Source organism: Erpetoichthys calabaricus, chromosome 4 (genome assembly GCF_900747795.2).
Source record: "Erpetoichthys calabaricus chromosome 4, fErpCal1.3, whole genome shotgun sequence".
Lineage (NCBI taxonomy): Eukaryota > Metazoa > Chordata > Cladistia > Polypteriformes > Polypteridae > Erpetoichthys > Erpetoichthys calabaricus.
The window spans coordinates 290882698-290905676 of NC_041397.2; the positions used below are offsets into that span (position 1 = coordinate 290882698).

Genomic DNA, 22979 nt, shown 5'->3' on the forward strand with positions numbered 1-22979 from the left:
GGGATCCCAATGCTCCAGTGCAGTGACGGGACACTGTGCTGTACGAAATCGCGTCGTCCTTCAGATGAGACGTAAAATCAAAGATCGTGGCTCTCTGTAGTCATTAAAGATCCCTGGGCATCCTTTGTAAAGAGCAGGGCGTATACTGAGGTCCAGGCTAACTTGCCCACCACAGCCTTGTCATTCTGGCCCCCTAACCATCCCCTATCTTTAAATGGCTATCTCTGTCTCTCTCACCACTTCACCACCTAACAGCTCATGTGTGGCGAGCACACTGGCACAAAAATGGCTGCCGTCGCCACATACAGGTGGATGAAGCGCTTTGAGTAGAGAGAAAAGCCCATATAAAGGTAAAGAATTATTATTTTTGACATTTCTTTTTTATAGAGCTGTTGTCATGTTGTGAGGTGATGATTGGGTTTCCAGAATGTCTTCCATCCATCCATTTTCCAACCCGCTGAATCTGAACAAAGGGTCACGGAGGTCTGCTGGAGCCAATCCCAGCCAACACAGGGCACAAGGCAGGAACCAATCCCGGGCAGGGTGCCAACCCACCGCAGGACACACACAAACACACCCACACACCAAGCACACACTAGGGCCAATTTAGAATCGCCAATCCACCTAACCAGCATGTCTTTGGACTGTGGGAGGAAACCGGAGTGCCCGGAGGAAACCCACGCAGACACGGGGAGAACATGCAAACTCCACGCAGGGAGGACCCGGGAAGCGAACCCAGGTCCTCAGGTGTCCCAACTGCGAGGCAGCAGCGCTACCCACTGCGCCACCGTGCCGCCCTTCAAGAATGTCTTCTATGGCTTTATTGCTTTTAATCCTGGTAAGCACCATTAAAGAAGTGCCGTCGTCAGCATTGTGAGCACACATATTTGGTTCATGCTGTTCTGCATGGCATTTCTGGCGTGCAGTGCCAACTGTATGAGTCTTGTATGTTTTGCCTGTGCATTACTAGTAGTAACAAGTAGTAAAAAGTGTCCAGGACATTTTTTATTTTTATAATTTTTGTGAATTTCTCCTTGGGATTAATAAAGTACTGTATCTATCTACTAGACTGATCCATATTAGTGAGTGTGTTTAACGGAGTTGGACTACCTGTTTTAACACAGCGTACTGGAGATGTCAGTAATACTGTTCAATTTGTGACGTAAATAACATCCATCCCCTTTTTTCCATCCTCAGTCTGAGCCGCCTGGAGAAGTATGGATGCCGTGCTAGCAGGTCACACCATTTCAAAATAATCTTTAGCATATAATAGAATTACAATTAAACAAATACTTTAAATATCTTTAGGGAACTGGGCACCCTCAAGGCAACAGGAGTCAAATGCGAGATGCTCTTTAACTTGGAGTTGTGGAGGGTGACACCGGCCTTCATTTCAATCCTGCTTATAATCTTATATATAAATGTCTACGCGTAGAACTGTCTGTCTGTCCGGCCCGGAAGTGCGAGGCTGCAGCACGAAGTTCAAAGACACGGTAAGGCGGCTTCAAGTTAACGAATCAGAAGAAGGAAGACATACGAGGCTACAGCATGAAGCTGAAAGAGCCAGCAAGGCGGCCACAAGTTAACGAGTCAGAAGAAGAATGAAGTACGAGGCTGCAGCATGAAGCTGAAAGAAAGCGACTCCATTGCCAAAGTGAAACCGCCGAGGAAAGACAAACGAGAGGGGGGCGAGCACATCCACAAAACAAAACGGCTGACTCTGCCCTTTCTGACGATTTCAACAGGGCTTTTTACACCACGGCCTTACACAGCTAGTACTACATAAATGTGGAGCTTGAGCTTGGTGGGCCCAATCCCCTCAGCCAGAAGTTGCTTACTGGTTCTGATAGGCTGCTGGCCTCGGCCCTACTGACTCTGAATTAAACCAAGTATGTCGATAAGTTACACAATAAAGTGAAATTGTAATTTATTATATGGACAAATGAAAATGTGTCACATGTATATATATGCCAGTTTTGCACACTGCACTCATTTTGGTCATAGAGTGAAGACTGCCGGTTAATTCTTTGGCATGCATGAGCTCTGAAGAAGCCTTCTTTCATTTCTCCATGGTACCGTCAAGATGACAAAGGTGCACTGCAACATCTGCAATGGGACAGAAAACAAAAAAAGTACAAAATAGGTTTAGTCAGCAACATCCTTCATGTCGAGCTTGCAACTTTAGAAAGAGAACCAAGTAACCTGCGCATCTCCTCCTGGGAAAGGGGAGACCCCTTAGGCCCTGTAGGCTTTGTGAGTGGGTTCATTCTTGGAGATGCAGCTTCCTCACCTCTTAAACCTCCCTCTTGGCCTTTGGTTTAGGTTATTCACATCTCGTAAATGTATGTTTTCGTTACATGGTACCAAATATCAGAGCCACACCATGAGGAGGAAGACGCTATAGTGGGTCTCTTAAGTTGGGATTTACACCTTCTTCTCAGGGCTAATGGTGAGGGTGATCATGCCTGTCCTTGGACATTAATTGTGACAATCAGAGTGAATGTCTGTTAACTAACGCTTCTTGATTTGGTATCCTGCTGTGATGATTGACATAAAGAATTTCACTGAATGGTGACATAAGGGTATACACCATGATCTAGGGCCTGAGATTGCACATTAAAACGTGTGTTCAATTTAAGAAAAAGGACAAAGATGGAGTGGGCGCCTACTTAGCATTACATCTCAAAAAAAACCCAAAAATGTAAAAAGCCCATTTTTTGGTTTGAAAAACATTTCTATTAAATCTCATCTTTCAACTGTAAAACATTCAAAAAACTAAAAGTACAAAGTCAGAAGTTTAGAAAGTATAATAATAATACTGATAATAATAATATGAACAGTAGATTCCCAGAATCACTTTCAGCTTTCAGTTTCACCGCCTGAAGACGGATTCACTTCGTCGTCACTGCTGATGAGAGGCGTTTCTTAAGAGACGCCATTACGAAGCTAGGAGAAGACGCGTCAACACCGCTACCCAGGTAACGCTCGGCCCGGACTCCTTACTCCAGGTAACAGCGTAGGCATGTCTCGTGTAACTCTCTACACTTTCACAGCCCGAGTAATCCTCGGATTTTACTCGAGACACGTCTATACCAGTGCCCAAGTGAATAATGCTTTTAGCGCCTTTTTTACCATGTAAAGGACAGCTGGGTCCCGTGCCCGGCAGGGACGCCCCTGCTGCATCTGTTCCGGGGGAGCAGCCATGGACACTTCAATACCTCCCCCGGCACACTTGGTGGCAGCCTCCCTGGCGGACGATGATTCTCCAACCTGGCGCATGGCTCCATGGGAGATGGAGTCTTCCACAGCCTGGTTGGGAGCTCGGATGGCCGCTAGGGGGAGCTGCATGGAGTCTGCAGCCCCACCCGGAAATGCAATTAGGAGCAGGTGGTCAAGCACCTGAAACGCTTCCGGGTGGGGTATAAAAAGGGCCAGCCACCACCACTCAAGGAGCCAGAGTTGGGAGGAAGGAGACAAAGCTTGTGGAGGAGTGGTGGGAGAGAAGAGTGTATTGTTGTTGTGTGGAAAAGGAGTGCTTTTGGGACTGTGTAAAAGCCCTTGTGTTTCATACGTGCCTCTGTGTCATTCTGTGCCGGGTCAGGCGCCTATATAGCGCCTTTTCTACAACAGCCAAAGTGACAATGAGTTCTAGCACCAAGGAGGTTAATAGACTTTCTGTAAAGCCTGTTGACACCCAAAGGTTTATCTACTATATAACAAAATGTTACTGTGTGTGTGTGTTCTTGTGTCTGTCTGTCTGGTTCTTCCAAGCAATCTGATTGGCCACATTGGCTTTAGTCTGATTGGTCAGTTTTGCTTTGGTTGTCAAATGCGATTGAGACAGGAAGTGCCGGGCAAGGGCAGTTGACACAAATGAGAATACTGTGGAAAGCACAGGAGGAACGCTGTGAGTTGCCTTCAAAACATGAGAAATATAATTAGGGCCATAAGTATTTGGACATTGATGCCATTTTTGTCATCTTCTCTCTGTATGCAAGTGAAGTGCTATAAGATTGGTCCCTCTTACAATAAATATTTATATTCTAGATTGCATGGCTTTGTGTGTTGTATTGTAAATATATTTACTTGTTTGTTTGTTACTCTACATAATATGTGTGCTACATAAGAAGAAGAACCGAATTCTACACTTCATCAAAATTCAAAGGGCCAAATATACCTTGGGCTGATCAGCCATTAGAGGGCAGGACTCGATATTTCTGTCTTCTTCTTTCAGACATCTCGTCCTTCCAAGATTCACCTCCATCGTATACTTTGCTCCTCCAACAATCTGGAAAGTGCCAAGTGGCAGATATGGAAGAAGGCATTAGAGAAGAAAGACCAAAATGAGTTTGTTTTTCTGTGGTTACAACATGGACATCAGCCCCTGAGCGTGACAAGATAGGTCATGTCAAGCCGACGTTATTCACAATGCGCCAAACGTTAAGCGAAATGGGCACGTAACACCTGGGTGCTACTAAAGGAACACTCAACCACAAAAATGATGTTTGTTTTTAGATGTTACTTACTCCATGTAGTTTATAGTGGTCACTGCGGAAAAAAATTTATCGAATGTTTTCATGGAGAAAAAGCTTTTGATAGAACGGGACCCAATGGTGGACCGTCGTTAGGATAGTGAACCACGTCGTTAGTGATGTGTCGTCAGAGGGGCTTATGCTGAGCTAGCAATTCTCTTTGTTCGAGGATGCTATCCATTTTCAGATAAAGCTGTACAAATGGGGTGCTTTAAAGCAGCTATATCTAGTATTCATACAGTGACCACCAGGGGTGTAACAGCACCCCAAACCCCAGACACAACAGCGCAAACACAAATTCCAAGTTCAAAAGACCTTTGACTTAACAGAATACACAATGATTTCACTTCACCCTCCACTCCTCCCAAGCAAGCCTCGTCATCCACCACCTCCTCTCTCCCAGCCTAAGGTAAGGTGGCCCTTTTTATCCTGGACCCAGAAGTACTTCTGGTGCCACAGCAATGAACAGCGACAGTACTTCTGGCTCTCCCCTGCTGGTCCCCCTGGCAGCACCCATGGCACACGGCAGGTTGTCCAATGGGACAACAATTTCCAATGTACCCTGTGGGTGTGTGGATGGGTGATTTAACCCAAGAGTGCTGGTACTTAGCGTATCTGGGACTGTACTGTCATGAATGGCTGTTTCCTGTGATCTCACCATTTTATAGTCCTGTCCATGAAAACAAAATGTCATCCTAAAAAGGATAAGGGCAGCACGGTGGTGCAGTGGTAGCACTGCTGCCTCGCAGTTAGGAGACCCGGGTTTGCTTCCCGGGTCCACCCTGTGTGGAGTTTGCATGTTCTCCCCGTGTCTGCGTGGGTTTCCTCCCACAGTCCAAAGACATGCAGGTTAGGTGGATTGGCGATTCTAAATTGGCCCTAGTGTGTGCTTGGTGTGTGGGTGTGTTTGTGTGTGTCCTGCAGCGGGTTGGCACCCTGCCCAGGATTGGTTCCTGCCTTGTGCCCTGTGTTGGCTGGGATTGGCTCCAGCAGACCCCCGTGACCCTGTGTTCGGATTCAGCGGGTTAGAAAATGGATGGATGGATGGATAAAAAGGATAAGGGAACCAAAATAATAGACAAAGGAACTTCCAAGATGATACACTTGAGGTACAGGTAAAGAGGTCCTAGTGTGGGTGATCACCCAAGCAGGAACTCCTTACAACATTGGACATCACCCATAAATGCTTGGTTCCGTAAAATCTGTGCCAGATAAAGGAGACCTCTAAATACTCAAAAAAGCCTATGTTATACAGTGGAACCTCGGTTCACGACCATAATTCGTTCCAAAACTCTGGTCGTAAACCGATTTTTTCGTGAACCGAAGCAATTTCTCCCCATAGGATTGTATGTAAATACAATTAATCTGTTCCAGACGGTACGAACTGTATGTAAATATATTTTTTTAAAGATTTTTAAGCACAAATATAGTTAATTACACCATAGAATGCACATCGTAATAGTAAACTAAATTTAAAAACATTGAATAACACTGAGAAAACCTTGAACAACAGACAAAAATGGCATCAATGTCCAAATACTTATGGACCTAATTATATTTCTCATGTTTTGAAGGCAACTCACAGTGTTCCTCCTGTGCTTTCCACAGTATTCTCATTTGTGTCAACCGCCCTTGCCCAGCACTTCCTGTCTCAATCGCATTTGACAACCAAAGCAAAACTGCAGGATTGTGGGCAATCGTCTCCTATTCTCCGTCTGAGTCAGCGTGCCTCACTCATATAGTCAACATCCGTACGAGCGTATACTGTTTACTACAGTATTAGCATTGTGACTGTGTGCGCGTGTGTGTGTGCTCGCGTGCGCTCATGTGTGTGCTGTGACATGTGAGTCCCCGTCTTGCACCCTAAAACACAAAGCTGAGTCTCAATACTTTAGCAACACAAGCTTTATTCAGCTTGAAACGGCAACAGCGCGGTTATTTATACACAGACACAGCAGTCAGGCAGGGCCCTGCACATTTATAATGTTCCTTGTATCACCCATCGACGGCAGGTGCTTATAGCATGTCCGCAATCTTTTCGGATTCGCTTTTACGGAGAACTGCCACAGCGCTGAGAGACTGCGATTGCTTTGGGACGCTCTTCCGCGTGTCGTCTCATTGGGTGGAATCCCACAAGAGTTTAGAAACTCACTAACACCAGCCATGATTCTTTTCAAAGATAAAGTGCAAGTTAATTTGTTTGATGTATTTTTACTTTATATTTTGTATTAATCATTTTTATATGAATAGTTTTGGGTTGTGGAACAAATCATCTGAGTTTCCATTATTTCTTATGGGGAAATTCACTTTGATATACGAGTGCTTTGGACTACGAGCACATTACCGGAACGAATTATGCTCGCAAACCGAGGTTCCACTGTGTGTATATATATATATATATATATATATCCATCCATCCATCCATTTTCCAACCCGCTGAATCCGAACACAGGGTCACGGGGGTCTGCTGGAGCCAATCCCAGCCAACACAGGGCACAAGGCAGGGAACCAATCCTGGGCAGGGTGCCAACCCACCGCAGGACACACACAAACACACCCACACACCAAGCACACACTAGGGCCAATTTAGAATCGCCAATCCACCTAACCTGCATGTCTTTGGACTGTGGGAGGAAACCAGAGTGCCCGGAGGAAACCCACGCAGACACGGGGAGAACATGCAAACTCCACGCAGGGCGGACCCGGGAAGCGAACCCAGGTCCCCAGATCTCCCAACTGCGAGGCAGCAGCGCTACCCACTGCGCCACCGTGCCGCCCTATATATATATATATATATATATATATATATATATATACACACAATATATGCAGTTATATTTCTATAATTGTTTTGTTTAATCACTAAATTGTATTCTTGTGTTTCTTGAAACGAGTCGACTTCACTTACCTTGATACAAGTCTAATGGCTGGAGAACCCCCTCCTACAACAGACAAAGGTAACAAGTAGTTCTTAGACTTTTTTTTTTTTCTGTGACACAATTTTGCCTATTGCATGTCTCTGCAACCCATAATCTCCATAGACCAGCGGTTGATCGTTGTGCCATTCCCCCTTAGAGAGTCATTACAGACTATCATATCCTTTTCCCTTAGAGAATTGAAACTGAATGTCACCTGTTTGGTCCTCCTTGGAGTAATTCACGTCTCAATGTGACCCAATTATAGACATCTGGGCCGCGACCCATAGTTTAAGAAACACTGATTTAATAATTACTGGCAACGCCAGAGGCATAACCAATAATTTATTAACTGAGATAAAATTCATCTCACTCCCCACAAATCACAATACTGCTATAAAAAAGCAGGACTAACTGAAACAGCTGCTACCTATTTTTCCCCCAGTGGTGGCAAGTACAGTGAGGTGCAGTGGTTAAGGTTTCAGACTTCAAACCCTGAGGTTGTGGGTTTAAATCCCACTTCTGACACCATGTGACTACACAGCCTGCCCTCCAATTGGGGAAATAACAAAAAAAGAAATGTAACTGATTGTATCTCATACACTAGAATTTGTCTTAGATAAAGGCGTAAGCCAAATATGTAAGTGCAAGGAGTGAAAACACACAGAAACTGCATCTTGTTCCAGGTATGTTCACAGGAGGTACAATAAAGAAAAAGGCTGCTGGGTTTTTGCCCACTGGTGACATGAGTACATTTGGCATATCAAAGATGATATTAGAAGGGATGGAGGCCTTCTCACCATGTCAGCTTCACTTTCACACACATTACTTATGATTAAATTTGAGAGCAGGTTCAGAATAAAGTTCACCCACTTACAGATTTCTGGTCCCCCGAACTGCGTGATGTATGGGTGTAAGCAAACTGCCTGCTCCGCAAAGTGGGGAAAGGGAGAGAAAAATGAAATTCCACCTCACCTCTTGTTGGACCTTTACTATCTTCACAATTTTGTACAGGTTTTCCTCTTTGGAAAAGTAATTGAAGGACTCGACTGCGAAAGCGGCCGAGTCTTGTACGTCGGTACTGTTAGGATCAGCATCCTGAGGAGGTGGCAGAGGTCCTGCCAATATGAGAGTAGCGAAGGTCAGGAGAAAAACAAGAGAGATGTAGCCACTGGTCATCATCTTGTCTGACTCTGTGATTGGTGTGAGACCAAAGAAAAAATGAAAGATCCAAAGGGATGCCTCTTCCCTCGACAGTCGCCTTCCAGTCTTTGTTTGTTGTGCCTCTAGATGAAAAAAATAAAGAATATCAGCTTTTGTGCCCTGCACTGTTTGTCTTTCTTATCTCATGTTCACATGCAGCAGAGCCCAGTCAGCAAACAGAGCCTAACAAAGCCATTTACAGTACTGGCGCACTCGGTGTAAAGTCCATAAATCACGTTCTCCTAAATATTGTGCACTACACCCTAAAATCAAGTACTGTCTCTTATTTACAAGGCACATTTAAAACGACAGCTGTGCTGAACACAGTAAACAGGATATAGAAATACATACAATAATACTACAACAAATAATAATACAAGATACACTAGAAAAGGTAGGATCAGAATCAAAAGAAATAAAACTGGCTTCTCAGATGAGATTTCAATGCTGGGAGCAGTGACAGCAAAGGCACCATCTTGAATGTTCTCTGGTAAAGTCTGTGGAGCAAGTAATGTGTGTGTGCAGTGGTGGCTCTGAGGATAACAGTATGTGCTGGTATCTGGAAGGTTGCCAGTACTGCAAGAAGGGATCCCACAGCTCTTGGTCTAGTCCTATTGTCTTTGTCCCTATACTGGATGGAAGTTGGAGGTTATGAAACGACTTCTGCTGGCTTAATCAAGTCCCCAAGTTTGCTGCAAGTGGACAACCTCCTCGAACACCTTGTCAAGGCACAATTCTTGACCACACTGGATGTGAGGAAAGGGTACTGGCAAATTTCTTTAACAGAGTCTGTAAAAGTAAAGACCACGTTTAGTACTCCTAGCTGACACTGCCAGTATCGTGTTCTCCCATTCGGCTTGAATGAGGCCCCCATGACCTTGCAGGGTCTGGTGGATAAAGTGCTCCAGATCCACAATGCTTATAGTGCTGCCTACCTGGATGATGTGGTCATCTAATCCAGCACGTGGGAAGAACACCTACAGTATAGCATGTCAAGGCAGTGCTCCAAACATTAGCTCTGTTTGGCTCTTAACCTGGGTGCTGTACAATGGCAGACTTGACGCTCAGACCTCAGACCAGCTTCATGTGAAAAGATAGATTAATAAAGTATATCAAATCAATAAAATAAAAGAAGCCACCAGGTGACCTTCAGGTGAAGACAGGCCAATAACATTGAGCTCTGCAATAATGAAGTCATTTTCAACATCTGGTTCTTCAGCATCTCAAGTCTGTCACACGATTCTCCACTACATCTTGCAACACTTAGAGCAGAGGTCCCCAACTTAGGTCATGAAGTGCTACAGTGGGCTGCAGGTTTCATTCTAAGCCTTTTCTTAATTAGTGACCATTTGTTGCCGCTAATTAACTTCTTCGGTCTTCCTCTTAATTGGCTTGTTTGTTACGATTCAGTCATCTGAATTGCTTCTTTTTTTGCCTTAAACAGAAGTGAGAAGTTGAGTGAGCCAACAGACATCCAGCTAAGTCAAACTCAAATTTTCAAGAGCACCATCAAAATGCTTTGTGGACCTGAGCAGATCAATATTACCGAGAACTTCACCTTTCTTTATTTTCAGATATTGTATGATGGACACGTGTTAGCTGGTCATCGTTTTTGTATCTCATTGTTTGGCTGCTAATTAAGGAAAAATGAAAACAATTAAGGAATCCAAGTCTTACATCACAAGTCAATTAAAATGAAGGCAGAAGAAGTTAATTAGCAGCAGAAACTGGTCACTAATTTAAAAAAAAAATTTGAATGAAAACCTGCAGCCACTGTAGCCCTTCGAGACCAGAGTTGGAGACCCCGGATTTGGACACCTGAGCTGCTTCTGTCAGGATCTTATTTGTGGATTTCAGTCCTGATTTTAACGTAATCATACCAGAACTTATGCACTGTATGTTCGGTAGGAGTGTGAATTATGCGATGTGTCTCTAATCTGACCTTCTAAGGAGCAGACGTCAGACAGTGAAGATGGGCGAATGTCAGTCAGGACCACTGACCTTGTGCACAGGGTCCCCTCAGGGCTGTGTTCTGTGTCCTCTCTTTTTTATCTCTGATGTTAGCTGACTTGCTGGCCAACCATAAGCGTTACCTGGTAGGTAACCACCCATACAATCAGATTGTGATTCACAGTACGAATGCCGTGAATGTAATTACTCCGATCTACATGCTAGAGAAAACCTCAATGAAGAAGAAACAGTGTGTAAGCATACATATTAACACATGTGCAATTAAACGTGTGCATTTACGGGGTGATTTCTCAGGCTTAAAAGCTCGCCTTTAATTAAAGAGGTAAATGCAAACTGTTTTCATTCTGAAGGGCACAAACCACGTTGGATTTCAGCAGTTAAACAAGCAAAAATGTCGGTACACCAGATAAATAAGCGCAACATATTATCAGTTGTATTGTATGCTTACAATACATATAGAAATGTGTTAATCATTAACTAATAGTATGGGATGGTGTTTTTCGACTCGCGCCTTGATTTAAACGATTGCATGTCTTGGTGTGTTTGCGTAGCTTATTGTCAATATCTTTACACCTGTTTTTAAGACTTATTGACTGAAACGGGCTTTCACGAAAAAACTTAGGGCTTTGTTACAGGATACACCCTCCACAAGTTAAGGAAGTAAAAATAAAAGGTATATATTTCTGTTTTATTTAAATCTTTTTAGTTCGTATGCATAGCCCCATTTGGCTGTTTTAGTTTTTTTTTTCTTTCTTCAGTAATATTTAATCTCCTTAAAGAAAAACAACATATGCATTTTACTTTCTTTGTATCTCTTTAGTAATATTTTAGTGTAAAAGGATAACCAGTATTTAAACCTTTTATGTTACTTTATAAAGTTATTTTACACAATGTTGAAAAATTAATAAGAAAGCTACATATTTTGGCAGCTGCTGCTTTAATTTTCAATGAAATGAAAAAAGCTCTCCAAGAGAAAACCTCAATGAAGAAGAAACAGTTTGCACTATCTAAAAAGGAGAAACCCTCATTTATAAAGGTTTGCTGCAGATGACTTAACTGAAAATAAATGAATAGTTCCTATGTGTATAATACATATTTATCTATTTGACTTATGCCTTTATTCCAGCAACTTGCAACATCTGAGGTACAATTTGTTACATTACTTTTGTTTTTTGCAGCACAGGCAGGTGAAGTGACTTCTTCAGGGTCACACAGTGGTGTCAGTACCAGGATTTGAACTGACAAGCTCCGGGTTTGCTGAAATATTACTGAAGAATGAAAAAAAACGAAAACGGGTAAATGGGGCTATGCATACAAATGTCCATCCATCCATTATCCAACCCGCTATATCCTAAATACAGGAGCCAATCCCTGCCAACACAGGGCACAAGGCAGGAAACAAACCCCGGGCAAGGTGCCAGCCCACCGCAGGGCGCACACACCCACACACACTCACACACCAGGGACAATTTAGAATCGCCAATGCACCTAACCTGCATGTCTTTGGACTGTGGGAGGAAACCGGAGTACCCGGAGGAAACCCAGACAGACACGGGGAGAACATTCAAACTCCACGCAGGGAAGCGAACCCGGATCTCCTAACTGGCACCTTTCACTGCACCACCATACTGCCCGCATACAAACTTAAAAGCTTTAAATAAAACAGAAATATATACCTTTATTTTTACTTCCTTAACTTGTGGAGGGTGTATCCTGTAGCAAAGCCCTAAGTTTTTTCATGAAAGCCCCTTTCAGTCAATAAGCCTTAAAAACAGGTGTAAAGCTAAACTTGCAGCACCGCTATTCAATTACACTTGCCTAACGCCTCTCCTAAGGGGACATACTGTGGGATCTGGGCATCAGTCAAAGCACCAATCACAGGCCCGATTAGAAAGCGGGAAGCTGTGATTTGTCATCTCCCTCCCATGTAACAATCACAGCCCGTGTTACAACGCACTATGTATGTATGTGTATATGTATATGTGTGTATATGTATGTGTATATATATGTTGATATGTGTGTGTGTATATATATGTTTACATAACCTCTAACACACTACTTCTCCGCTGCGAGTATTTTGCTAGTTATATATAAAGTTTGGGTGGAGTGGTGGCTCTGAGGCTAAGGATCTGCGCTGGTATCCTGAAGGTTGCCGGTTCGAATCCCCGTCACTGCCAAAAGAGATCCTACTCTGCTGGGCCCTTGAGCAAGACCCTTAACCTGTAATTGCTCCAGGGGCGCTGTACAATGGCTGACCCTGCGCTCTGTCCCCAAGGGGTATGCGAAAACTAACAAATTTCTAATACGAGAAATCATATAAGACGAAATAAAGAACAAAAAAAAAAAAAAAAAAAAAGTTCCAACTTCTTCTAGAATCAGACAGGTGACACAGTGGTTATCACACGTTTCACAGCTCCTCAGTTCAGATCTCAGCGTGTCACAGACTGTCTAGAGTTTTCATGTGCTCGCCCTTTGCTCCAGCTTCTTCTCCATCATCACAAACTTGTTCAGAACTCTAAAATTATGAGCGTAGGTTTGTGATGGAATCGGAGTTCTACTAAAGGGTGCTTCCTATATTGCACCTCACAGAGTAACATTGCATTCCATTTTAAGAGGGAAGTCAGAATTTGAGTTACTAGTCAGAATTTTTACCTGGAACATCCCCACACGTCAGATTTCCAACTCGGAGCTGGTTTGTAAGCACCAAGTTTGTCCAACTTCAAATAATGACATCAATCCAGAATGACTATGTACACCGTGAACTTTACAAAAAGCCATAGTATTATACTGTATTTATGTCTCATTAAATCAGTCATACACACGGTACTGTCCAAGTTCTATCTGTGCAAATGTTGCTATGATTATTTGGTTGTGCAAAATACCATTTATCGCATTGTTAATCTACTGGTATATTTTCCATATTGCTTTTCCGTATGGTTTTGCTGAAATGCATTCAACTCAGATGTGACATCATTCCCAGTTCCAAAATCCAACTTCCATGGTAAATGAAACACAGCATTACTCAGGAGTCAGGTCGGCTTAACTATTTAAGGAATAACAATAAGAAATAGTTAAGCTTACCGGGAGGGTAGACTAGGACTGCAAAGTTGGGCTTACCTACTTATGGGACACAAAATTAAGGGCATCAATAGACAAGTGGTGCTTGGGGCCTCTAAACGATGGAGCAGAGGTGTGATGTGCTGGTGTAGACAGCTGTCTGTGTAACAGACAAAGAAGGGACCCTGATGAGATGTGTTAGCCCTACAAACTGATGCATTATGTTAATAAAATTTCCAATAAAGGGTTGTTTTTTTTTTTTTTTCTCAAAAGATTTAAGGACACATCTAAGTTAAATATGTTAATAATCAATGAAGATGATAAATTCATCTTGACTACTATTTCTTGCACGCCATCTAACCTTAAAATAGAGGACCATTCCATAGAAAACAGATTAGTTTATGACTTCAAATTTAGCTTGAGAGAGATCACTTCTACTTGTAAAAGAGAAAAATATGGTATAAAAATATACGTCATATCATCTCTGCCAGCAAACAGACCCTCAAGTGGCTATTTAAATGACAACCAAATTGTGCATGTGCAGTGGAACCTTGGATCACGAACGTCTTGGACCACGTACAAATCAGGTTATGACCAAAAATTTCGCCGAACTTTTGCATCTGTTCACGACCACACACTCGGGTGACGAACAAGTTCGTGTGCGCCAATGATTTCCACACGTGTTCAGTCTCTCCCTGTGCAGCAAGTGAGCGAGCGAGCGAGACAGAAAGCCCAAGCTGGGGTGTTTTGGCCGACACTCGGTGGGGCAGAAGGAAGCGGTCGCTCCAGCTGTGCGATCAAGGAGCTGGAGTGACCAGAACAATTAAGTAAACATTTAGTTTACTATTACGCTGTGCAGTCTATGGTATAATTAACTATTTTTGTGTTTAAAATCTTTAAAAATATATATATTTACATACAGCTTGTACGGTCCAGAAAGGATTAATTGTATTTACATACAAGCCTATGGGGGAAATTACTTCGGGTCACGACCAAATCGGGTTGCGACCAGAGTTTTGGAATGAATTACGGTCGTGAACCGAGGTTCCACTGTATGTTTTTTGCTTGAATGTACTGCCTTGATTTAAGGAAATGTCAGCACCCTTGTGACAAAATTAACAAAAATGTTTCTTTGATGAAGATAATACAAAAAAATGTAAAATGTTTCAACTTTGTCAGTCCATCCATTTTCTAAACCCACTTACCCAGAGAAGGGATGTGGGGAAGCTGAAACTTAACCGAGTAAGCAAAGGGCACTTGCCAGGAACAATGTCTGGACAGGGTGCCAGTTCTGTTCTCCATCTAATGTTAAATGTTAATCTGTCTAGTCTACCTGCAACATATACAGTATATGCAGTTATATTTCTACAATTCTTGTGTTTATCAATCAGTTTTATTTACTTTGTTACTTAAAACGAGTGTGCTTCAGCCCTCCAAAATGTTTGGGACCAAAAGGTACATTTTTCCTTTTTCTCTGCTTCTTATTTTAAAATTACAAATCCAACAAGTCAGACGTGATTGAAGTGCACATTGCAGACTTTCATTTAAAGCTATTTGCATACATTTTGGTCACACCATGTAGAAATGACACCACTTTATGTACAGTACATGGTTTCCCCCATTTCAGGGCACCATAATGTTGATTCTCTCTAATCAAAAAAGTTTTATATTTAAAACAAAACCTAAAAATCTCACATTTCAACATCAAACTGAAAACATTTAAGAGGACATTGCTGAAGACTCAACATTACAATATAGTATCTGCGGGAGTATTTTTAAAGTTTTTCATCTCACTTTAATTTCCAAACAGTTACCATGTAAATCTTCAGCTATAGACAATTTTTTTAAATGATATGCATTTCAAACTACAGTGATCCCTCGCTATATCGCGCTTCGCCTTTCGCGGCTTCACTCCATCGCGGATTTTATATGTAAGCATATTTAAATATATATCGCGGATTTTTCGCTGCTTCGCGGGTTTCTGCGGACAATGGGTCTTTTAATTTCTGGCACATGCTTCCTCAGTTGGTTTGCCCAGTTGATTTCATACAAGGGACGCTATTGGCAGATGGCTGAGAAGCTATCCAGCTTACTTTCTCCCTCTCTCTCTCTCTCGCGCTGACGTAGGGGGGTGTGAGCAGGGGGGCTGTGTGCAGCTGTTTCCTGAAGGACATGCTGCACGGAGCTTTGCATACTTAAAAGCTCAAAGGGCACGTATTGATTTTTTTTATCTCTCTCTCTCTCTCTCTCTTCCTGCTCCTGACAGAGGGGGTGTGAGCTGCCGCCTTCAACAGCTTTGTACCGGCGGTGCTTCGCATACTTAAAAGCCAAAAAGCCCTATTGATTTTTTTTTGACTGCTTGCTTTGCACTCCTTTGAAAAGGAAGATATGTTTGCATTCTTTTAATTGTGAGACAGAACTGTCATCTCTGTCTTGTCATGGAGCACAGTTTAAACTTTTGAAAAAGAGACAAATGTTTGTTTGCAGTGTTTGAATAACGTTCCTGTCTCTCTACAACCTCCTGTGTTTCTGCGCAAATCTGTGACCCAAGCATGACATTCTAAAAATAACCATATAAACATATGGTTTCTACTTCGCGGATTTTCCTATTTCGCGGGTGGCTCTGGAACGCAACCCCCGCGATGGAGGAGGGATTACTGTATATTTAAATATTTATATATCCATGAGGGGTGATTAAAAAAAGTTTAAGAAACCGCAGTTGAACAAGACCGGTCTTTTTCTCACCATGACTCTACCCTGTGAACACTAAGGCACTTGTTAACATTTTCCATACCACTTGTATTAAATGTTGTGTTGCTCCTGATCTTGTCATCTTCATTATTAACAAAGCTCAGCCTATGGACGCTGTCCTTCAGATTTGAGAACAGTTGATAGTCACACAATGCCAGTTCTGCAGAATTAGGATGGATATGACATCTCCTCAAAGGCAGTTTTGGAGAGTAGTTTGAACCCTGTGAGATATGAGCACGGCTACGTTTATGAAGAATGGTTGGTACTTTCCTTTAGGCTTTTACCCCTCACCAACCACTGCCTATGTCAAAGCAAATCAGCATAATATTGTCAGTTGACAAGGGCCTTTAAAGGGATGAAATCAATACAGACTACGTCCTCAACATCTTAAAAGCAAAGCAGGAGTACAATATCTTCCTGTCACTTGCTTGAATGTTGAATTTCTTCAGTGTTGGAGAATCATCACTATTCCACTGTTTTGACTCGCACTGAAAATTCATGAAGAATCGTTTCAGTTGACTTAAAATTTAGAGTCTGCCATCTAAGGCACCATCGCTCTTTGGAAATGATTTCTTGTGGTGCTCATTGCAATGAATCACCTTTAAGGGACACCCCACCATGCTGGAATTCTGCAGCCCACCTTTAGACTGTAGCCAATGAAGCGGAGTTGTACTGGTGCAGATTTACTAGACAAAAAATACATTTCTGAAGGCATATTGCTCTTCAGCATTACAAATTCAATGACAGCTTGTACACGATTTTGTGGTTAACATCTGTGTTGACTTGGTTCTGGAAAAAAAAAGATGTACACATACTGTGTGATGTTTACTTCACAAATCCAGGCAATTCAGCTGAGAGAGAGCAAGAGAGTGAGAGTAAGAGTGACAAATGACAGCTGTAAGTCAGGTTGGGGACATAAGCAGAAAACATGTGAAGGACACAAGCAGGTTGTTTTGGGAAGTGCTAATGCCTGCTTAACCAATTAAGTTACAGAACCCAGTGTTAATGAAGGTATTAATAAACCAGTCAGTTCTGACATTAATATTATGAATATGTAATTTTGTGTTTATAATGACGAAGATCCAGTGTGACATCAGAAGCGTCACTATGCCACAGACATTCCCGCTGGTGGATGGGACATCTGATTTGTCAGCATTCTCCCACTTGCTGCGATGTCCCAATGCTTCTCTCCAGCCTAAAAATGTATGTATATTGAGTTATGCATTATATTTCTGGGAATGAATCTTACCTGTTAAAGCAAGTTAAATACATCTCTTTTCTACCATATTTCTCTCTTTTGTAATTTATTTTCCGCCAGGTACAAAAAGTATTTGGGTTCTAGTCAATTCTGCAAAAAGAAACACATTCTAAGGAGAAAGTGCTCTCTGCTGGAGACACATACCTATACAAATGCACACATACATTTATACTTTTTTTTTGGTATGCAATGCCTTTAATTTATTTTGTTAACTGTAACTCTTCTGCTTTGTAATACTGAACTTACAAAAAGTATGTGCTATATGCATCAGTTTGGGTGACAGCCCACTCACTGTCTGAAGCAAAACTTTACCCAGACATTGTTAATTAATCAATGTCAAAAATTAATTGTTGTCAAAAATCCAACAATATTTTTATGTTCAACTGCCCACATGGCCAACTATGCCATGGGAGATGTGTGCTCTGTTTGCACTGTACTGCAAAAAACAAAATCCAGTGTTTGCCATTTTTGGTCACTGTAGATAATAAATTGGTTATTAATTCTAGACTAGAATTCCATAAATGTAAGTTACTGTAAACAAATATTACATTAAGGCAGAACGCAAAGAACTTCTGACTTCTTCCTTGTTACGTTAAAGCCCAGGAAGTACGACAGTATGCCCCTTTAAAACAAATGAACGTTTCAGATTTTTGATATTTAAAATCAGGATTAACCCTCACATTTGCCAGTAATTCTGTTTTATTTGTAAACATGCACTTACCCCAGTCCAAATCACACATAAAAAATGGTCATAAATTTACATTTATACACAGAAATCAATTTTTTTAAATAACTTTAACATTTGACCTATTTAAACTTGCGAGGCTCACACATTAATTTGTCCACAATCAGAAATTACAATTTTCTTAACTGGCTTGCCATCTTTAGTGCCAAATGCTGCCATTTCATTTACAACTTCCATCCCATCTTTGACAAAGCCAAAAGCAACATGTTTGAAGTCCAAGTGTTCTGCCTTTTTCAGAGTGATGAAAAATTGAGAATTATTGCTGTCACGGCCACGATTTGCCATGGACAGCAAGCCTGGTCCAGTATGTTTCACCTCAAAGTTTTCATCCTCAAAAGAGTCCCCATAGATAGAATTGCCTCCAGATCCATCCTGTTTTGTGATATCACCTCCCTGAAAAATTAAAGAATAATAATTAAACAAGGAACATTAAATTAAGGGTTTAGTAGCCAAAACTTAAGCTACCAAAAACAAAAAAGAATTTTTTTTTGTTATGTAAAAGCTTTACAGTACATAAACACTTTCTATCACAGAGCCGTACAGTTGTCACACAACTGGACATTGCAGGAATTTTCACAAAACATTACTTGTTGCAGTCATATATTTAAACATTTTCTCCCCCTAGATGAATAGAAAATACTTTGGATTCAGAAAGTATGCAGACCCCTTCACTTTTTCATATTTTGCTCTGTTGCACCATTGTGCTAAGATCATTATCCCCCCCTCCCCCCACCCCCCATCAGGGAACATTCAGTACCCCAGAAAGTCAAAGTGAACACAGATTTTTTCAATTTTTTGTAAATATACTAAAAAAAATTAAAAAAAAACAAATATCCAGTTGCCCCACATTTTCAGACCCTTTACAATGACGCTTGGAATTTGTCTCTGGTACATCCCATATTATTGATCATAGTGGAGATGTTTCTATAATTTGTTTGGATGCCACCTGTGGTCAAAGTCAACTTGTTCTACACGATTTGGAAAGGCACTCACCCATCTATAGAGGATTGATGAAAACCAAAACAATGAGGTCAAAGACATTGCCTGTGGAGCCTAGAGACTGAACTGTTTCAAGGCACAGATCTAGGGAAAACTACAAAAACAAATCTGCAGGTTTGTTGAAGGTTCCCAAGAACACAGTGGCATCCATAATTCTAAAATGGAAGATGTCTGGAACAACCACAACTCATCCTAGAGCAGGCTATCATGTGAGAAGGACCTGGATATGAGAGATAACCAAGAAACTGACTGGCTGATCTCCACAGAACCTGTGTGAAGATGGGAGTTACTTACAGAAGGATAACCATCACTGCAACACTTCACCGATCTGGGATTTATGACCGAGCAGTCAGACAGAAGCCTCTCCTCAGTAAAAGACACATGGAAGTCCACTTGGAGTTTGCAAAAAGGCACCTGAAGGCTCAGACTGTGAGAAACAAGATTTTCTAGTGTGATGAAAGGATGTCTTTAGGAAACCAGGCACCCCTCGTGACCTTCCTATGCAATATCATTCCAATGGTGATGCATAGTGGTGACAGTATCATGCTGTGAGTTTGTTTTTAGTGGGAGGAACTGGAAGATGAGACAGGATTGAGGTAAAGCTGAATGGAGAAAAGTAAAAGATATCATTAATGAAAACTTGTTCCACACGCTACTAGTCTGGGCCAAAGGTTCACCTTCCAACAGGACAGTGACCCTAATCACAAATTAAAAACAACTAATGAGTACGTAGGGAAACCTCTGGGAATGTCTGAGTTGCCCAGCCAGAGTCCAGGCCGGAATCCAATTGATCATATCTGGACAGACCTGAAAGCAGCTATTCACTGATGGTCTTTATCCAACCTGACAGAGCTTGTGAGGATCTACAGGGAAAAATGGCAGAAAACCCCTAATCTGGTTGTGTGAAGCTTGACGCATCAAACCCATGACAACTCCAGGCTAGAATCACAGGCACGGGGGCTTCAAACTAAGTACTGAAGAAAGGGTCTGAATACTTGTATCAATGCGATTTTTAGCACAAGGCAGCAACATAGCAAAATGTGTAGAAAATAAAGGGGTCTGAACACTTTCTGAATCCACTTTATATGCTGAATTATATCACAACACAGCTTCACTGTTGACAGTACTTCTGTTACACACATTACTATGTCTTTCTAATATAACACATCTGCCTTACCAATGGAATATATCTTCAAGGTTTATATAAAAAAAAAAAACCTGTATGTGCATAAATCACAATTCAGTAATGTGCACTTGCTGCAATTTCATTCATATTGTACAGATGTATCACAAAACCACCATTGTGCTTTCCTTTTTCTTTAAAAGAGCACTTTGGTTTAGTCTTAGTGAATTACTTACCTGACAAACAAAGTCCGGAATGACTCTGTGGAATACAGAGTTTTTATACCCAAAATTTCTTTCTCCTGTACATAAAACTCTGAAGTTTTCTGCCGTTTTAGGAACAATATGGTAGAAAAGTTCCATTGTAATCCGCCCAATACATTTGTCTTCAATGGTTATGTCAAAATAGACTACTGGATTACTTTCCCTCGACAATTCCATTACTCGTGACATTTGTGCAGAGTCCAGATGTAAAAGCTGAGCTTGACACTCCTCAAATTTTCTTTTGAAGGCTTCTGTCAGCTCAGAAGTTTTGAATTTTGCTGCTAGCTGTTCCACCTTTCCTTCTCCGTCTTAACAAAAAAGAAAAAAATTAAATATTTAAATAGGTTAGTAAAGTTTAGGCACTGCAAAAAATGTACTTCTCACTAATACGTGATTAGGGAACAAGACCTTAACAAAGGCTGCTCTTGGGCTTAATAACATTTACAAAGCATCAAAGTGGTTATTCATGTCTACAATGTAGCCTACTGAAATAACTTCACTTTGAAATGGTAAAATATGGCTTAAGTGAGTCGTATGTCTCTTAATATAACATACTTTACTGTCAGCCCTGTGATCCTTCATATTCACAAGTCAATTTACCAGCATATCAAAAGGCGCATACTATGCTACAATGCACAGGAATGAATGTAGAAAATCAGGGTTGTATTAGACTATTCCATAAATCAGGTCATAATATCACTTATTTCTACAAACATTTTAAGTTAAGTAAAAGATTTTGACACTAGACTCATAGGTAAGTGGACAAAAAAAAAACTCTGTAAATGTTAATCACTATGCTAATTAAATGCAATTTGTGAACAGTAAGACATTAAACAGTTCAAGGTAAGCGCATCTTTTGCCCCATATAATGAGAAAATCACTCCAACAGATGGTAAAGGAGAAGAAGTCCACTAGTAAACTGCATTGCCATCTAATGGAAAGTGAAAGTAAACTTAAATACTTTACTTCTAGAAAAAGTATCTTCATATTATTCTCTTTTCTTTTAACTTTGAAATATGTTAACATTTTAAATTAATTTTATCCTATCCAACATTAGATTGAACTCAATTTTACAGTCAGATACAACTTACTTGTATAGAGTCATTTACATTCCTTACAGTAAAATAGTGTGCTAATGAGGATATGATAATTTTTGAAAAAACTAAATTACAATAATAAATGATCAAGCACTATGTGACAAATAGCCTTCTGCTCCAACAACAGCAATGTTGACAAAAAGCACTAAAAGGAAGATATGATATCATAAATTTAAGAACATCTAATTAGTTTCTACATATAAACATCTGGAATACTTTTTAGGTAATCAATTCCAATCAGTAAAATCTGATCGCTCTCAATAAGCCACCAAGGAAAGAAGCAAAAGGGATCCAGTGCCAAAAGCCTCACCTGCATAGTCGGTTGTTGTCCAGACAAGTGCATTTGTTGATGTATTTAAAGGCTTTAGTTCCATTGAATTAGTAATGATGTGGTTGGCACACACTTTCAGGACTTGCTCCCTTCTCATTAGCACACGGTAGTACCTTTTTTGGGGATGATAAAGTATTTTAATGTCACCAACACCACGTTCTTTCCACTGAGCAGCATCTCGATCCCACCGATAAAGCTTTGCTCGCTCTTTGAAAAGAATCTCCTCATCTTCTTCTCCAGACTTCACATCCACCTTAAAGCAAATTTAAGAAAGGTCAGTCTTTCAGTGTGTGTATGTTGGGGGGTAGGGGTTGGTGTGCTGATGAGAGAAGGGGAAAAAACATGACACAGACATTTGTAGTAATCAGCATTTGCTGTTCTAATTCATTTGAGGAACAAACAGAAAAATAGCAAGGTGTTCACACACAGGGTGCTTTTAAATTTTTATCTTAATTGTAACTATTATGATGCAGCATGTACCTCTAGTAATGTGGATTTCTGCATTAAATCAAATTAAAAAAAAACAAACAAAAAAAAAAAAAACTTACAGTCTCTCATTTTCAATACCTTACAGTTAAGAAAGAGGAATCAAGAGAATAGACATATTTGAGGGGCAAGCAAAGATCATAACTAGCAGTACAAAAGCCACAAAACATGAAGCAAAAATCCAGAGTCAAAAAGGAGATCGAAAAGCTGTTATTAAATTAGATTAGAGTTTTGAAACTGCAGGAACA

General features: G+C 41.1%; 2 protein-coding genes across 6 annotated transcripts in view; both read right to left on the reverse strand.

The window, feature by feature from the left end:
• Positions 1-1910: 1910 nt before the first annotated feature.
• On the reverse strand, positions 1911-8785 carry LOC114651469 (cystatin-like). 2 transcript variants are annotated; one of them, XM_028801333.2, is made up of 4 exons: positions 8423-8785; positions 7441-7474; positions 4178-4288; positions 1911-2106 (listed from the first exon to the last, which is right to left on the reverse strand). In XM_028801333.2, exons 1-3 carry the CDS (start codon positions 8627-8629, stop codon positions 4188-4190), a joined length of 342 nt encoding a protein of 113 aa, XP_028657166.1. In that variant the 5' UTR covers positions 8630-8785; the 3' UTR covers positions 1911-2106; positions 4178-4187. The 2 variants fall into 2 exon arrangements, with proteins under 2 accessions (XP_028657166.1, XP_028657165.1); XM_028801332.2 differs by lacking the exon at positions 7441-7474 and having other exon boundaries at positions 8423-8769.
• A 9583-nt stretch (positions 8786-18368) lies between these two features.
• The window catches only part of ranbp2 (RAN binding protein 2), a 99005-nt gene continuing 94394 nt past the window's right edge, over positions 18369-22979 (reverse strand). For all 4 annotated transcript variants that reach the window (XM_051927206.1, XM_028800902.2, XM_028800901.2 and 1 more), the window contains 3 exons: positions 22225-22498; positions 20791-21125; positions 18369-18825 (listed from right to left, as the gene is read on the reverse strand). In XM_051927206.1, the coding sequence (XP_051783166.1) occupies positions 18514-18825; positions 20791-21125; positions 22225-22498 (921 nt within the window). In that variant the 3' untranslated portion in view covers positions 18369-18513. The remainder of the gene's footprint in view (positions 18826-20790; positions 21126-22224; positions 22499-22979) is intronic.

Excerpts from the sequence above, each read along its gene's own strand:
- LOC114651469 (XM_028801332.2), bottom strand. The coding sequence starts at position 8,629 with ATGATGACCAGTGGCTACATCTCTCTTGTTTTTCTCCTGACCTTCGCT. Across the intron at positions 4,289-8,422 it reads TAGTAAAGGTCCAACAAGAG|ATTGTTGGAGGAGCAAAGTA; the intron begins GTGAGGTGGAAT and ends GGCACTTTCCAG. Across the intron at positions 2,107-4,177 it reads TAATGGCTGATCAGCCCAAG|ATGTTGCAGTGCACCTTTGT; the intron begins GTATATTTGGCC and ends GTCCCATTGCAG.